At 44.3% G+C, this 17636-nt stretch overlaps 1 protein-coding gene across 1 annotated transcript; it reads left to right on the forward strand.

Moving 5' to 3' along the window:
* The first annotated feature begins 12671 nt into the window (after window positions 1-12671).
* On the forward strand, window positions 12672-16882 carry hoxc13a (homeobox C13a). The gene is made up of 2 exons (XM_037245809.1): window positions 12672-13544; window positions 15814-16882. Exons 1-2 carry the CDS (start codon window positions 12857-12859, stop codon window positions 16068-16070), a joined length of 945 nt encoding a protein of 314 aa, XP_037101704.1. The 5' UTR covers window positions 12672-12856; the 3' UTR covers window positions 16071-16882.
* The last annotated feature ends 754 nt before the right edge of the window (window positions 16883-17636 follow it).

A 17636-nucleotide genomic window follows, 5' to 3' on the forward strand; every position in this document is an offset into this window, starting at 1 on the left:
AGTGTGTATTGCTCGCCTGCATATTCTACGGGAACGCCCGCGTCCTTGTGCGCCTGCCCGCCCGCCCGCCTGCATGCTTTCGTGTGTGCTCCAAAATGCGCCCATAAAAAACATGGATGCTCCACAGCGAGGAAATTGGACAGAGACTCACTCTGCTCTCCTCATAGCCAACACGATAAGCGTACATTTGCAATTTTCCTTCCGCATATACGTGCACAGAGGTAGGAAAAACTTTACGGAGTCATCTCCGTACATTTCTGGGGGTAGCTCGTTTAAAGCGCTTCGACCTCGCAATTTGAGTTTTTTCAACATCACTCCAACTTGGTGTTGACCACTCAGTCAGAATGAAAACAGAGCAGAAGGAAGAGCATAGGTTTGCACACGCAGCAGTGTCGTGATAAGTCTCGTAAAATGTCTTCCCGTGATATATGCTCCGGCGCTTTCCTTCCACGTCTCCCGCATCGGCGTAAAAAGTGTTTCAATGATGGCACGGCCACGAGGTCATTGATTGAACTGCGTGCTCCCTTTTGATCACGCATGGATGTTGTCAATCTGGCAAGTTTCTTCAAATGACATTCGAGTCACCCACCGAAGAGCCGAGTGACTTTATTTGTCAGCGGCACAAGCGGGGCTAAGTCGGGCGACGCGGCTGGCGTGGACACGGAATGCCACGGCGCTGGCATACATCATCTTCATCTCCGCGCCGTTAAACTGTGGCCAGGCTAAAGCAAAATTCCCTTGCGTGACGTCTCTTAATCGCAGGACAGAAGGTGGCGTGTGTTATGTTGTAAACAAGGCGCTAGCATGACTAATAGGCATTGGTGAGAGTACACAGCTTATAAATTAGATGCCATTGTATCGGCGGAATGATTCGCACCATCCGTCGCCATTTTCTTGCTTTTGAAATCTGCGCTGAGGTTCGTTAGCGGTGCTCGCAATATGAGTCCAAAACGATTCAGCGTATTTCCCGCTAATGGGACAAAGGTTCCAAAAGCAATCTGGTTTGACCTTGATACCCCCCGCTACAGCGCTACTTGCTAGCAAACAAAACATTAGCGCTAGGTGCCAGTAACGTCGTGGTCGGCCCCCAGCGAGCAAAATTCTGATTTTCCGATTGCCAGCTGGCCTCGGCCTCGGGGCTCATTCCAGTCTGTCTGCCGTCGTTACGTAGCGTCAGCGAGCTTACTTCTTACGGCTGCGCTATGTCGCTGCCGCCGCCGCTCGTCACAATGCCGTCATGCTGCTTTTCAGCCAATTCGGCGTGCGCATTTCCGGCCTCTCTTTGCTAACATGTTTACTTGACTTTTTAATGACTTGTCTTGCTACTTTTGTGTGTGTGTGTGTGTGTGTGTGTGTGTGTGTGTGTGTGTGTGTGTGTGTGTGTGTTTGGGCGCTTGAATATTTCCATTTATGAGCCAGTATTTGCATGGTGGCAGCTCGCAGCAAAACCGCTCCTGTCTTTCCTCAAGGTGATTTCCTACAAATATTGTAAAAGTTAATTGAAAACTATTTTTCTTGCATCTTTGAACCTAATCAACTCGTGCTTAGGGTTTTACGTCCCTAAATAGATCTGCTATGGGCCAAATGCATATATTGGCTGTACGTTACAGCAATTTGTACTGTAAGTAACTGTAAGTTTAGAAGCGGCATATTTAATTGTGTGTTGGGCAAAGACAAATAATTCGTCATACAGTAGCAAGTTTGTTTGAAGAGCTGAAAGAAAAAATGTCAATGAGCATCATGTAGTAGTAAAAAAAAAAGTCCTGTGATGTGCCATGATGATTTCCTAGAAATGTTCTAAAAGTGAATATTTCAACATGCAAAAAAGTGCAGACTAAATAGTGCGTATTCATTTCTTTCTTTCCTTGTTAAATTATTCATCAGCAACACACTGAATTTCGTAATCATTCATTTGAGCACATGTCCTCTTTCAAACTGCAACCCTTTCAAACCAGTAGAACGCTCACTTTCAAGGAGGTTGCTCAAGGACATTCCAAAGTCAAAGTCAAGGCCGAGAATTGGAGTCTGGCAGCACAAGCAAGAAGTGACAAACTTGCAGCAGCAGCACACACGCACACACTCACACACTCACACACTCACACACTCACACACACACACATACACACACTCGCATCCCAAAATATGAAATCGACTTAATAAGCAATTTTGCACAAGGGATTGGAGCAACCCAAAATGTGTACAGTCAAGCCGTCCAAAATTTTAACAGGGCTTCTTTGTGCATTCTTGAATCAACAAGAGCAACAACATGCGCTGCAGTCGCGCTAATCTACAAAATAATTAAATAATTCAATAAGCTTTGCTTCTCTCTCTTGTGCGTGTGTGCGCGTGTGTGTGTGTGAGGGCAAGTAATTTTTTTTTTTTGTCGGCACACACACGCCACAAACATTGGACCTGGCCTATATTGCACAAATCTATTTTTTCTTGGATTGTAATGCAAGTATATTTAAAAATAATAATAATAATAATGTGTTTAATAATAAAATATAGCTCTGAGGTTAAATAAAAAAGAGAGAAGAAATGAATCAAGCAGGTGTCTTGAAGTGCGGCATCTAATAATATTTCCTTTCTCGACGTCCTTCCCAAATGTGATTCTTTAATTTGGAACTGCTGTGGGGATTTATTTTTCTTCATAGTATCTTTATGTTATTCTTCGCAATCGCGGGTCATTTTTATAAAAAAACAGAAGTGAAGTGCAAAATACAAACTCGTGAAGTGCAAAATACAGACTCGGGAGTGCAAAGCGCCATCATTTGGTTTTGGTTTTTTTCTTTTTTTTTGCTCAGACAGCCAGACGAATCTCCCCCCCAAAAAATTGTCGGTGAAAGAATAAGTGAAGAAAAAGATGTTTAAATGATAATAAATTGCAAGAATATTGTCAGAGGAACAACATAAAAGAAGGCCCAACTAAAAACAATGTCATAATGATAATCATGTTAATAATAACAATAATAAAAATAATATTCTTCAGCTCAAGGTATTTATTTTTAAGGCTTACATGTCTTACATGTCCAGCTCCTCATTTTTCAGTTTGCACGGCGAGCTTTTCTCCGTCCTGCGCACTTTTTTTTTTCCACGCGTCCTTCATGAATTGTGGCCTGGATCGGGACTTTGTCAGCTTTTCCTGCCCTCTAAACAAAGCTTTCATTCTACTGCATCGTTCAGCTATGATGAATAACTGTAGCGGATTGTATTTTTGCTTTTCTTTATTTGTTTTAAAAAAAAATTACAATTACAATTTGTCAGGGGAGAAAATCCCGTCAAAAAATATTGTTGTTTCGATATTCGGCATATAGCAACACGTTAAAAACAAAATTCGTTCATATAAAAATAATGTCGGAGCACTTTGCGCAGTTTATATGCGACTTTTGAAATGTTAACGAATAAATAGAGAACGAATGACAACTTTCCAGTCGAACAGCACCATTTTTTGTTCGTTAGTTGTTTTTGTTGTCGGGAAATCAAGTGGGAGCAGGTAAATGGCAGAAGCGTCGCATGGCGTGGACAAAAGCTTAATTTACGCGGACGTGCAGACAGGTTACAGGCTACCTGGCTGCTCCAGTGGAGCACAAAGACGGCACAGATGTCACTTAACCGAGCATGGGCAACTTTGAATGACATCCCGCTATGAAATAACTTGATATTCACACGCGCATTTATATATCCGAGCTGTGAAGTCATCATCTGTTGACATTGGCAAGTTTAAACAATGCAATATGTTTTTCTTGGACTTCTCCTCTTCGTTATTTTCTCCGTGGTTTGTTCACAGTTCTATTTATTTTTGCGTCACACAAAATGGAATCGATAGAAATCCCACATTGCCACATGATTTGCTGTTCGTCGGAGTTGTTTTCTTTTGCTCGTTGCGCTATATTGGCCATTTGGAGTGCCGGCCGACGTTGTTTACTGGGTTGCAGAAGGCTCCTCTGTCCTACCCTACCCTGCACCCGACTGGGCACACCCGTGCAAAGTGACTTTGAACTTGAACTTCATCTCGGCCATATTGCTGATGTGTGTGCACCGTCCTGCGCCGCCGCCGCCGCACTAATGAGGCTGCACTAATTGTTTTGTCTGCCTCTGCGTCTGCCTCATTTGACACTCAAACGCGAGGGAGGCCACATGGATGGAAACGTGGATCTCATGCGTCTTCGTTTAACATTTCCACTTGGCGTGTGGTCCGGATGCACTTTAGAAAAAGTCCACCTTTTTGGGCGCAAATGAACACTTATGTTTGCTAGCCTGGAAAGAAAAAGTCACTTTAAAGTGCGCGCGGCCGTGCTGTGAAAGACTATTTGAAGTCGGACAGCTCAAAAGAATTTCCCCAGTTAAAGTAGATTTGCCCTCGCTTGCCTTTCTTCTCCTCACATTCCAATAAATGTAAACATTTCCAGTGGAAACGTGACCTTGAGGGAGAGATTAAATTGTTGTTTGCTTGTTTGTGTTGAGTTGAGTCGAGTTGTGTTTGCACTTTGCCGCACGCTCAAGTGGGTCATTTTATTCGAGGCTTGCTGGACACAATATGCACGCGCGCGCGCTGCTGTCAGATGACATTCGCAAGCAATTTCCACCTTGTCCTCCCGTGTCAATTAAAGGCGAATAAATGAACATCTGTCCCCAGTCAGGCCCAAAATTCAACAGCGCAACGCTCCAGATGTGAATAACTCCGCCCTTAATGATCGAGTCCATACTCAATAAACTCTGCTTGATCATATTTGCACCTGATGAGCGCACGCGAGCAGCCATGCAGGCACAAAAAAGCCAAACAGACTCGGTCGAACCAGCTGGTCCAAAGCTAGTTAGCTAGCTCTTGGTTCGGTTCGCCGAGTCAGGACTTCCATTCTGATGTCTCTCTCTCTCTCTCTCTCTCTCTCTCTCTCTCTCTCTCTCTCTCTCTCTCTCTCTCTCTCTCTCTCTCTCTCTCTCTCTCTCTCTCTCTCTCTCTCTCTCTCTCCTTTATTCCTTATTTCCTGGCGTTGATTTGACGCATAAATGGCGCGTCTATTTGGAGCGTCTAACTAATAGCTTAGACCGTGACGTGTCCTCGGGATATTTCGAAAAACAAAAACAAAACAAAAAAAAAGCCTCATGATCAATCCAAAGGAGGCTTTTAGAGGCGTCTGTGAAGTTGCTCATTTTTCTACGTGCTCTCGTCGTATTCTGTATATTTAATACGGACGTGTATTTTGCCCTGTTCAGAAATGTCCAAAGTCTGCCTGCATTGGAAAGTGTAACGTGCACCGTTTTGAGGGCGGTTAATGCAACCCAAGTTTTTATTTGAGTGTTTGATTGCCCGTATTTTGTTTGAAAGTATAGGCTAATACACGAAAGGAGCGACAAACATATTTGGAACGGTGCCCTGCGCTCACACACAACATGGTTGCCCATCAAAAATAAAAATGTCGGCCATGACGTTCTCCATACTGTGCGCAAAAATGGCAAAACCTCATTTTTGTTCCTTTTGATGCAGTTTTTGCATCGACATTAGGTCGTGCGTGTGTACCTAATCTAGTGACCAGTGAATGCGTTACTTTTTTTTTTTTTCGCCTCATCTTTGAGAAAGCTCTGAGTTGCCCGCATGCGATGTGTACACGCGCAAACATTAAAACTACTGCCGGGTTTAAAAAAAATGGACCGACCCAGGGAGTTGGGTCCATTTCGACCCAACTTTGGGTTGTTTTGCATAAACAAATAAATAGATAAATAAATAAATGTTTTGTAAGGAAATGTGTTGTTGGTGTAAAACGGTCGTCTAATCTGAACCCAAATTGGGGTTTTTAAATCTGTGCAGCCTTTATAAGGGCGACCACATCAACTGCTTATAACACAGTCGCGAAATTTAAATTACGAGGAAAGATTTGGAAAATATCTGTAGGGGATGGAAAGCCTGGCCATGCAAGTTTAGGCTCACTGGTCACAGCCAAGTATTGGGATCCTTTTGTCACTCAGGCGGGCGCCTTGAGCCGTTTGGGGGCGCGCACGCACGCGCACGCACGCACTCAGGGCAGGCCGAGATGATTGACGACGAACGTGTGTGTCTTTTGTCCGCAAGGAGCCACCGCCGCCTCTCTTAACTTGAACTTGGACTTCCGACGAGACGCGTCGTCCCCGCAGGATTTATTTGCTGCACCTCACTCCATGCGGCCGCCATGTTAGTCATTCATTCACATGCTCTCTGGTGCGGTGCACTGCACGCATACGCAACTTGACGTCTTGCTCAAGAAATAGAAATAGGACGACGGCATTAGCTTGCTCGCGTCTTCAAATCAATAACGGACACAATTTATTAGTGCGCAAAATTGGCGAATTCGGGTGACTGCATGTGTTCTCCAAGTTCATGATAGGGATGATGAAAAAAAGACGTCTCATTTCTTCCTCATGCCCCAAATGCGACGTCACAACATTGGCCATACAAGGACGATGCAAAATGCAGATGCAGAAGAGCTGATTGGCCTAGTGTTTCTTTTTTTAACTCGTGCAAAATGCAGTTGAGCTGACGAATATGCACTGGCAAAATATTCGAAAAGTGTGCTGAAAACTACTGCAGCCGCAATAACAAACACGTCGTTTGTCTCACTGCGCTGTCAAACGGAAAGTGGGCCAGACGTATTTCGTATTTGTTTCTTAAACGTGTGTGTGTCTGTGTGTCTGTATGTGTGTGTGCGTGTGTGTGTGGACAACGATACGCAAACTAAATGCATTTAAGTCAATTGCTTTCCGGTAAAGTCAAATCAAACCAAGAAATTGCTACCTTTGCGAATGATGATTTTGAAACCTTTTCTTTTCTCCCCCCAAATGATGCAAATGTGCGTGTCGCTTTTTGGAGCACTCAACTTGCAATCTCTGTCGACTGTCTTACCGAATTTAAGCCGCATTGAATATTTAAAAAGTTGCGGAAGAAATGGATGGGTGGACGTGTAAATATTTCTGTCCAGTCTTCCGTTTATGCTAACGCCCACACACACACACACACACACACACACACACACACACACACGCGCGCTCTCTCTGAAATACAATTTCTAATAACGTCCAATTTCTTCCAGTATTATCCCTAAAATTGTTTGCGCCTACTCCTTCGGTGTCGTTGGTACATGTTGTACCTGTGTGCACCTCGCACTTTCCGTCGCAGCTCACTCAGGCTGGAGTTGGAGCAATCGGAAGCCAAAGCTCTCGCTTGCACGACACAAAAGCCGCATAAGCATCCAACCCATTTATTTCGAATGAAAAACAAACACCCGCACACGCGTGGCCCGTCTGAAATATTTTTCCAGCTCTAAAACTATTTTGCTGAGATTGGCATGTGCCAGTGCCACCCTCTTCCTGCACGCGCACAAGCACGCGCGCTTGCCAACTCCGACGGGTGCCTCGGAGGCCTTATTTATTGACGAATATTCGGGCTGATGTTCACGCGAGTCCTCCCAACTTTGCGTGACTTGGATGTGCGCTTTAGTTGAGGCACTTTGCGCTATGGTGTGGCGTGTGAAAATTCTTGTGCAAGGGATGAGGAATGTGACAGGAATTTGACAATCAATGCGTGTTGGGAGGGGGGGGGGGCGAATAAAAAAACCGCACAAACTATTTGCTTTAAATTTGTGTTTACACGTCCTCTGGACCTTATTTACGTTTTTATTTCTAACCGACTTTAGCATTTCTGTACATGCCATACCTTTGGCTTTACCAACATTTGTCATTTTGAACGCAATCAAAAAGTGCCAAGCAGCCAAATTGGACCCTATACTTGGGGTGATATATTTTATTCCACGATAAAGAACAGCTTGGAAAGATTTTCACTCGCTCTTGCGCTTTAAAAATATAGTGTGTGTGTAAACACACGCACACGCACACGCACACACGCACACACACACATCCGCGCGCACGCAGACACACCACTTATGCGTCACAATATTGCACCCTTGAAAATAGTGGGTGAAATACAACTCAATTTATTTAAGAAATTAGACCGACCCAGGACGTGTGGTCAATTTGACCCCACTTCCTGGATTATTTTGCACAAAACAGCCCATTTTATGTTGAAATCAAGCCAGCAAATTAGGTTGTTTTTTTTTGCAAAACAAAACAGGATGTTGGGTGAAATTGACTCAACTTCCTGGGTCGGTCCAAATTTTATACCAGCAGTTTTAAGGGTACACCTGCACAATTTATTGCGATTGGGGTGGGGGTCCCGTCAAGACAATAAGGCTTCATTTTGACATACATCACCCTGTTGTTATAACAATAAAAATATTGCGACTCATATGACTTCCACGTCCACCAAAATATTAGGAACGCGCCAGGCAATAAATATGTGGAACTTACATGCATGGTGCTGATTTAAGTTCTGATGTTTGGAAATTTTTCCTTTCTCGCATTTTGGAACGGCGAACGATTGCAGATGTGCCTAATGTGTCCGATCAAAAGGACGAGAAACTTACTTTTTTGTTGAATTCAGTGCAGTGAGGTGAGGAGAGGAAAGCGAGACACACACGCACATCATCCCTCCAGCAATGCTGACTCACACTGATCTGACTTACCGGTTGCGCACTCGCCTTGAATTCCAGTAAAATGAATTTAGTCACTGCATGCAGGCATTAATGCTCGTTGCATGGTTCATTCACGACAAGACCGGACGGACTGCAATCATTTCACCGTGTGCGCATTTACAGCATTCTTCCTGAAAGTGCATCGAGAAGTTGAGTGCTGTGCGCGCTTGAGGGCAAAACTAACAGTCGCCGGCACATTTCCTGACGCCGGCGCGGGGCGGCCTCTGTTCTGATGCCACTCCAAACCTGATTGCTGTTGGATGTGTGCACATGCAACCTCGGTTCCCCCCTCGAACCGAGTCCTCCTCTTTGGGGAATTTGTTGCAGCCTCGCGCAGAGTATATTGCTAGACTTGAATGTGTTCCGCATGCCGCCATCTTACTTTCCGGCATAGCGGAAGCCGCAGGTAGGCCTGGCTTGGCTTGGTCAGGCAGGGCAGAGCAGGGCAGGTCGCCCGCCCGAGAGTGGGCACGGAGGCACTCCCCTCTCCGAGACACAGCGGCGCATGTGAGCATGCACGCACCTCCACCTCAGCCGCCACATGCGGATCAGCAAGGACGCATCAAGTTTGTTTGTTGCCAATTGAGGCTGAACGGAAGGAAGGCGCGTGTATACATGACGCAATGCATGCACGCATGTTTTGGCAAGACACTTCGCTCCGTCAAATCGAGGCAGCCCGACTTCCCAAATATTATCCGCAACAATTAACAACGTGCGCACTTCCTTGTTGTCCTAATGAAAAGAACATTTGCATTAGAAATGAAAAGCGGGCAGAATATTTTGCTTTGCTCACTCCATGCTTGCTTTCAACGTTTTGTTTTTCATCCACACGCGCAGCGAATAATATCAATATTTCTTGCACCGGACTAAATAGTGTTGTGATAAGATTGGAATTGTTGCCCAGTGACACATTGCAATAACGACAAAACGTCCCAACTTTATAGAAGCCCCAAAGAGTCCAAATTAAATCAATAGTACAACTTTGGGTAAACTTCTCGACAAATTGGAAAATAATTTAAGTCCACCTTGAAGTGTTTTTGTTGCGGGACGTCAATGCGAGATTATCGGCGTCGTAAAAAGAGATTTTTAAGTCTGTGGTTAAATATATTATTTATTCATCTTACCGAAAGCCTTGCAAACATTATTCACCATTACTTGTTGCTATTTCAATATTAGCTTTGGTCATTTTGGATTTTACCTATGAAAAAAAATTAGAATAACTTTATTATTGATACAAACAATTAGTTTGAAGTGTCGAGCAAGGACAACGTTTAGAATAGTGTCAATATTTGATGAACTAACTCATTAACATGCCCTTTCTAAAATATATGTAAATATATATTCTTTCTACCCTTGAGCATTATGATTTGCCAACCCACTATGATCGTAATGTGTAATTGTCCAAATCGGAAAGCGTCCTGCAGCTAAAACGAGAAGCCCCACACTCAGGCTGGAGTTTGCTTGGCCGAACTTTCCATGATCGAGCTGCGCCTGCGGCGGCGGCGGCACTTGCAGTGGCTTTTTCCGCTTTTTCCGTTTTTTCCACTTTTTCCGCTTTTGCTGATCAAGACCGGATCACGTGCAGTTGCTTTCCTTCAAACAGAAAGCGCCTGTAAAGAGCAACTCGTTTGCAGAGTGTGAAGTTCATTCTTGTCCGTCTAGACTCCGATTACGACCCTGTTTGTCTGCGTTTTTTACCTTGACCTTGGACTTCCGTGCAGCTGCCGCCCTATGCGCCCTTCGTGCTTGTGTTTTTTTTTTTTTTCTTAAGACAAAAGAGCTTTAGTCCCTCTCCTCAAAAGGACAGAGGGGCTCTGCTTCCTTAGTGACGTGCACGCGCACACGGCGGCCACGTACATTTCCGAGGACAACTCAGGAAAAAAATGTTGATCAACCATGCAAAGACGCTCTTTACCGCGCTCGCTGCTTCATGAATGGCTTGTATGCTTGTTGTCAGCTACGAGCACTAGAAAAAAAAGTCCTCTTGATGCAGACCGGACTCTGCCCTCGACTATCCAGTTTTACCTCTAAACATGCAGCTCGATATGAATGCGCAAATCTTTCCAAAGCAAAACACTGACATGGCATCAGGGGCGCATTTTCTAGCGTGCACACCAGCGGAATGAAGCATAAAAGTATCTTGTCAAATAACTTGGGCGTTTTCAGCATGGCGTCTAATTAAAGACACAGTCCTTTCCTTGTTCTTATTTGTCAGAGGGCCTGAGGCGTCGGTAGACACTGCTGTCACGCTTCTCACTGCAGCCTCATGCGCTTGAATATTACTGCAGTCAAAATGCAGACCGTCCCCAAAAGATCCCGCACACAAACAAAAGTCGTCTAATCGTCTCCCTTAAATGTCTCTTTTCGACCTGCGGAAAGGCACACTAAGGACACACGTGTGAGTGCGTATGTGTGTGTGTGTGTGTGTGTGTGCGTGCGTGTGTGTGCGTGCGCGTATATATGTATATATTATATATATAATATGTATATTATATATATTATACATTTTATATTGAATTGCAGTGTGTGTATTTATGTAGTACAACTTTATATATAGCGCATTTCACATACGTATGTGTGTGTATATGTAAACACTGTTATATCTAGTGTAGTATATATACACCCACATTTTTTACAAATATATATAAACACTGTATATATATATGTATATGTATATATATATGTATATTTATATATATATATATATATTATATATAATATATATTATATATATTATACATTTTATATTGAATTGCAGTGTGTGTATTTATGTAGTACAACTTTATATATAGCGCATTTCACATACGTATGTGTGTGTATATGTAAACACTGTTATATCTAGTGTAGTATATATACACCCAGATTTTTTACAAATATATATATAAACACTGTATATATATATATATATATTTATAAATATATTTTTATTTGTATTATATATATATATATATATATATATATATATATATATATATATATGAATATATATATATATATACATATATATATATTTATATATACACACATATACACATATATACATATATTATACACTGTTATATGTATTGTATAGTAGAGTAGATATATACACATATATAAACACTGTGGGTGCCATTTACCTATAGAATATAGAAAAACTTGGCTAAGAGGCATTTAGCCGCACCACACACAGAACTATTTCTCAAAGAATCATTAGTAATGTCGTTGTTTTTTTGTTGCTGTTTGTTTGTTTGATTGTTTTTGCTATTTTGCCATGCTGGTATCTTTATATTGAATCTTTTTTGGGGCGGGGGCTTAATTTAGTTGGGAGATACTCGTCTCTGTGAGAATGTTGAGACGTAAAATTCTAATAATAATATTCGCAATAATTGCTTTAACAATATTTTCTTGGATGATTTATTGTACGCATGTATGCACTTTAAAAGCATCATTTAATGTTTAGATTTTTCAAATGGGTGTGTTTGCCTGTAGAGCCCTTTTGAATGAAAAGTAGCTCGAGTTGCGCACCTTGAAAGACTTTTCCAAGATTTGTACGGGGATGAACGGGCCCCTGGCCCGGACGCCTTTTTCAATTCAACAGGTAAGTGCCCTGTTAGGCACCTCCGCGAGGGAACAGCTTCGGAATGCTCAATGTGTGACCCATGTTGCTATTTATTCGGATGCGGCGGCATGTAACAGGCGCCTTCGCAAGTGTTGTTCGGGCTTTGGGAAGACGACATGATCGAGTGTGAGTCGCGCGCGTGTTTGGACGTAGCAAGATGGATCCTTGTAATTTTCTTTGCTGAAAGCAACAGTTGGGAAAAGGCACTTGCATGGAGGCGTAAGGCAGGTGGTAGGGAAGAGAATAAAAATCACGGTAGACGTGAGTATAGCTACTAGCTGTGTTGCGTTTGCTGCTTTTTGCCTCTTGTGGCCTTTGGCGGCGCTTGGAAGCCGGCTAAAAAGCACGGATTGTTTGCATTTGCCTCTATCGCCCCAGTGCGCAAACTTCCCTTTAAGGGAGTGAGGCTGGCCGCCGGGAGCCAATGGCAGCGCGGCGTGGGAAGCAAGAGAAGAGCTGACATGCGAGCCAGTGGCTCTCTTTAAAGGGCTCGCTGGCTGGCTGGCTGGCTCGCTGGATCGACTGTGGCTGTGTGCGCGGAGCTCAGGACCTGTTAGCGTATCACGTGCCACATCCTTAATGAAGTGGACGCGCGAGGGGCACCCGTGTGCGCATGCGCCGCGTGTAAAACTGTAGTTGGAAATGAGGTGTCCGTCTTGGAGAAGTCGACTTTTAAAAAGCATCGGCAGCCCCTGATATGACGACTTCGCTGCTTGTGCATCCACGCTGGGCGGACACCTTGATGTACGTGTATGATAAGAGTCCGAATGAAAGCGGGCCGAATAAGAGCCAAACAATGGAGGCACTGAGCGGCAATTGCCCCGCGACCCACTGCAGGGACCTGATGTCGCACCCCGCCCTGGGACGACACTCCGGCACCATCGGCGGCGGCGGCCACCACCACCACCACCCACACCAGGGCTCCGTCTACTCGGATATCTCCTCGCCGGACCCCGCTCGCCAGTGTCCCGCCCCACAGTCTACGTCGGGCGCCTCGCTCGGCTACGGCTACCCGTTCGGGGGCCCCTACTACGGCTGCCGGCTGTCCCACGCGCACAACGTCAACTTGCAGCAGAAGCCGTGCTCGTACCACCCCGCGGACAAATACGCCGAGCCCAGCACGGCGCTGCCCAGCGACGAGCTCTCGAGCCGGCCCAAAGAGTTTGCCTTCTATCCCAGCTTCGCCGGCTCCTACCAGGCCGTGCCGGGCTATCTGGACGTGTCGGTGGTGCCCGGCATCAGCGGCCATCCCGAGCCGCGACACGACGCGCTCATTCCCGTGGAGGGCTACCAGCACTGGGCTCTCTCCAACGGCTGGGATGGGCAGGTGTACTGCTCCAAGGACCAGACGCAGTCGGCTCATCTATGGAAGTCGCCCTTCCCAGGTAAATCACGGTGCATGACCTTTCTTTTTTCCCTTTTCTCCCCCCTCCTTTTCTCTCCGTTCCTTTTCTTTTCTTTCCCTCCCCCCCTCGGTGCCGTGCATGCATCTTCCCCCGTTTTTGTGTGCGACAGACAAAGTCCTCGCGGCTAATAGAAACCTGCGGCCGGCCACGTTGTTTACGCTCGGATATTTTTCTTTGCGTTCGTTTTACACGCGACTGCGCTCCACTGGCAAACTCGGCAAAACACACTGTGGGGTGCCCCGAACGTGCTCGACAAACACACGCGTCCCGAGGTTCGTTTCGTTCTTTATTTTGTTCTCGCGAGGTGGACTTTGCTATTTTAAGGCTGCCTTGCCCTTCAACTTGACATGCAGCAAACCCCACGCGGGCCCTCAGAAAATGAGAAGGTGAAAAAAAGAAAAAAAAGAAAAAACAAGAGTTACAGTGCGCTTTGTGGCCTGAAGTGCAGAAAGCGAGCTTCTTCAGGTCTTGTGATGGATGAACATGCACAAGTTGAGTTTCAGTCACGCAGGAGAAGCCAGAGCAGGGCAAACCTTTGCCCCCTTTATGACAAGATAGTCACTTAGCTTGTTTGGACTCTGCCAATAAACCTCAACGCCCTGTGTGATGTCTTGCATATATCAGGACCCACTTGTGTCACGCACACACACACGCGCGCGCACACACACACACACGCGCGCGCACACACACAACTACGCACAAGCTTCAGTATCGCGTTACGCACAAAAATTGCTCCCTGGAAACCTTGTCTTATTTTAAAGCATGATTTTGCCGTGTGTTAATTTCACTTACACAGCCTCTAAGCTCTCCTCCAAGGTGTTTACTGTGTTGCTTCTTCATGTGGAGACTCTTCCACCTGAACACAACTTGCTATGCATGTAGCATATAAGACATTATGGAAAAAGAGGCACAAAAAGGGGAAAAAAAGTACACACACGCCCTACTCCAGGCATGCACTACATGGACTGTGTTGTTTGAAGACGATTTGCCATGGCAGCCTTGCGGGCACCTAAGAAGATCAGCTCAGTCGTTGCCCACCATCTGTAGCGACAATATCACGCAGCACCAAACGCATACCGTTTTACAACAATTTCGGCCAAATCATCTTTTCTTTCTTTCTTTCTTTCTTTCTTTCTTATTTCTCAACTTATATATATTTTTTATTATTATTATTTTTATTGATTTGCCCCACTTGGGGGGATTTTAACATTCATTTCAAAGGAACATAACACACTTGCTTAAGTGTGGAGCACTAAAGCGACTTTTGCATTCTCACAAATGGCCCCTGCAACGTCAATGCAGTGTTGCCGTCAAGGCTCTTCCTGCCTCCACCACTATTGTTTGGGCTTGACACGATTACCCACAATTCCTTGGGACACCTCTGTGCGCAAATCACATGTCACTGCTTTATGGTTTAGCTCAGCAGGTTCCATATTGACGTGCAGCATAGGCGGAATTGCACCGCCTATATGAACGATGGACAGATACTTACATACAGATAGATTCAAACATCTTATTTTCAGTTGAGACAGAAATAAGCCTCAACAACCCCTCCACGCACGCGCGCGTATACACGCACACGCACACACACACACATTTTATGCCGAACCGACTTTATGTTTTTTTTGGTAAATTCTAACTGTATGAACGAAAGGGTAAAAAGAAAATTAAAAGTTAGCAAAGACTGGAATGTAACACGTGATGGTCAAGTTGTGTGATGATTCACACTGAAGCTCGACATGAGACACTGCCCATGCACACTCACGTGTTTGTGGTGGTCTCCCATATTTGATTTCAATGTAATTCATTGAAATGCAGCCGTTATTTCTACAGCAAAAACATTCCTATACCCACAGTGTGCTCATCTCCATAAACACACACTTGCAGACACGCAATGATTACGTCATACACTCACGAAGGATGCGGATAGATAGATAGATAGATAGATAGATAGATAGATAGATAGATAGATAGATAGATAGATAGATAGATAGATAGATAGATAGATAGATAGATGACAGACAAAAAGACAAATAAATAAATAGATATTGTGCGCGGTGTTTTTTCATTCGGCCGCGTTGCATGCAGCGTCAACGCCTTTTATGGGCGCAGAAGCGGTTCGCTGCGCGTAAACATTGTCGCCGTCGGCGCGGGCAGGGTGGCCACCGGCAATCCGGCATGCAGGTGACATTTGCGCGTCTTTATGGATGCGCGTTTGACCTTGTCCTCGTCTCCTTTTTGCGTATAGATGTGGTGCCGTTGCCGCCCGAGGTGAGCAGTTACCGGCGCGGACGCAAGAAGCGCGTGCCTTACACCAAGGTGCAGCTGAAGGAGCTGGAGAAGGAGTACGCGGCTAGCAAGTTCATTACCAAAGACAAGAGGAGACGCATCTCAGCCGCCACCAACCTTTCGGAGCGCCAAGTCACCATCTGGTTCCAGAACCGGCGGGTCAAGGAGAAGAAATTCGTCAGCAAATCCAAGAGCAATCACCTGCACGCCACTTGACGAGCTCGCGGTTCCCTCGCCGGAAAGAAGGTCGAGAGCAACCATCATCTCGGCTGCTTTTAATTGAACTTGCATCTCCGTCAAAACAACGCACGGCCCGCCCGACCGATTTCATTTGAGAGCCGAGCAAGTCTCTCAAAACTGTGAAAATGCGGAACACGGACTCCATATTTGTTTTATATGACTGTACATATATAAATATATAATATTTAAAACGATATCTAAAGTCATGATATTGCGTGATTCATTTTAATGATTATTATTATTATTGTTATTATTTTTTTTTTCTTGTTTCCTGTTCTCTCCAAACCAAATCAGAAAAGGACCGCAAAAAACATGACTGATGGTGGCTTACTTGTTTTTTTGTTCTTTTTGTTTTGGTCGTTGTTGTTTATTTTTTTTATTTATTTTTATTTTTATATATGTCGCCCCACAAACAGGAATGTTTGTGACTGAATGTCAGGTTTCACCCAAAAGACTCGAACATCCTCAACGACATAAAAAAAAAAAGTTCAGAAAAGAAAAGCGGTGTACTTTGGGTGACACGCGTTCTATTCTAATTCCCGCTGAATTGAAAAGCGATGATCCTCTTCGTAAGTTCTTCTAAGCGCTGCGATATTGTTTCCCTGTGTAGTGCAATGCCTTTTTATTATTTAAATTTATATTATGGCCCATGTGTAAACTCGAGTATAAGTCGTGCCTGTATGTTCTCCTCTTTTATTTTTTTTGGTTTATTTTTATTTTTGGTCCAAGGAGAATTGTGTCACGAAATCTGCAATGATTGTAAAGCATTAAAGTCAGTGAGTACTACACACGGATGCACGCGCCTTTTATTTGTTTCGTGCCAAGCTTGTAACTTTTGCTGCACTATATATGCCGGTCGGTTTTCATCAATAAATGATCATGAAAATGGTCAAGTCTTCCAATCGCTCAGCCACTGGCAGACTGGCACTCTCACTCGCAGCATGTGTGTGTGTCTGTGTGCGTGGGCGCCATGCAGCAGAAGGGAGCGGATGTGCAGGTCGGAGCCTGCCCGATGAATCCCAACTGGTAAGAGGCATAGTGGCGTCACATCGACTTCTTGTTGCGCTTTGCTAAGAGGCCGACGGATGGTCATTTTCCACCCGGGCCGATTTGTTGTTGCACATCCGCACAAAGGCCTCCTATCGCGAGGAAAAACGAATTCGTTTGCGTTGATTTGCTCTGTCCACTGTTTTTTTTTTTTTTTTTTAAATATACGTTATGGTTATGACACACTTAAAATGTATATGTTAATATTTTCGTGTTAGTTGAATATTTGCCCAGATTTAACACTTGACAAATATGTGCAGCCACAAGAAAAAAAAAAAACTTCACATATATATAGCGAATTGTGTTCTTATTATTTTTAACTATGTCTTATTTTTTTGCAGTTTGTCACGTGCTCTTCATATGTGTTTAAAATTAAAATAATTTCCAATAGTTAAATCAAAGCTATGGGAGTATAAAATTAAAGGTTTTTATTGAGTGAGCAAATTCGTGCACAAAGTTTATTCGTCGTGTAGGCACGCTACAGATTGAGCACCT

Source organism: Syngnathus acus, chromosome 2 (assembly GCF_901709675.1).
Source record: "Syngnathus acus chromosome 2, fSynAcu1.2, whole genome shotgun sequence".
Taxonomy (NCBI): Eukaryota; Metazoa; Chordata; class Actinopteri; order Syngnathiformes; family Syngnathidae; genus Syngnathus; species Syngnathus acus.

Coding starts and splice junctions, on each gene's coding strand:
- hoxc13a (XM_037245809.1), top strand. CDS start 12,857: ATGACGACTTCGCTGCTTGTGCATCCACGCTGGGCGGACACCTTGATG. Junction 13,545..15,813: donor ATGGAAGTCGCCCTTCCCAG/GTAAATCACGGT, acceptor TTTTGCGTATAG/ATGTGGTGCCGTTGCCGCCC.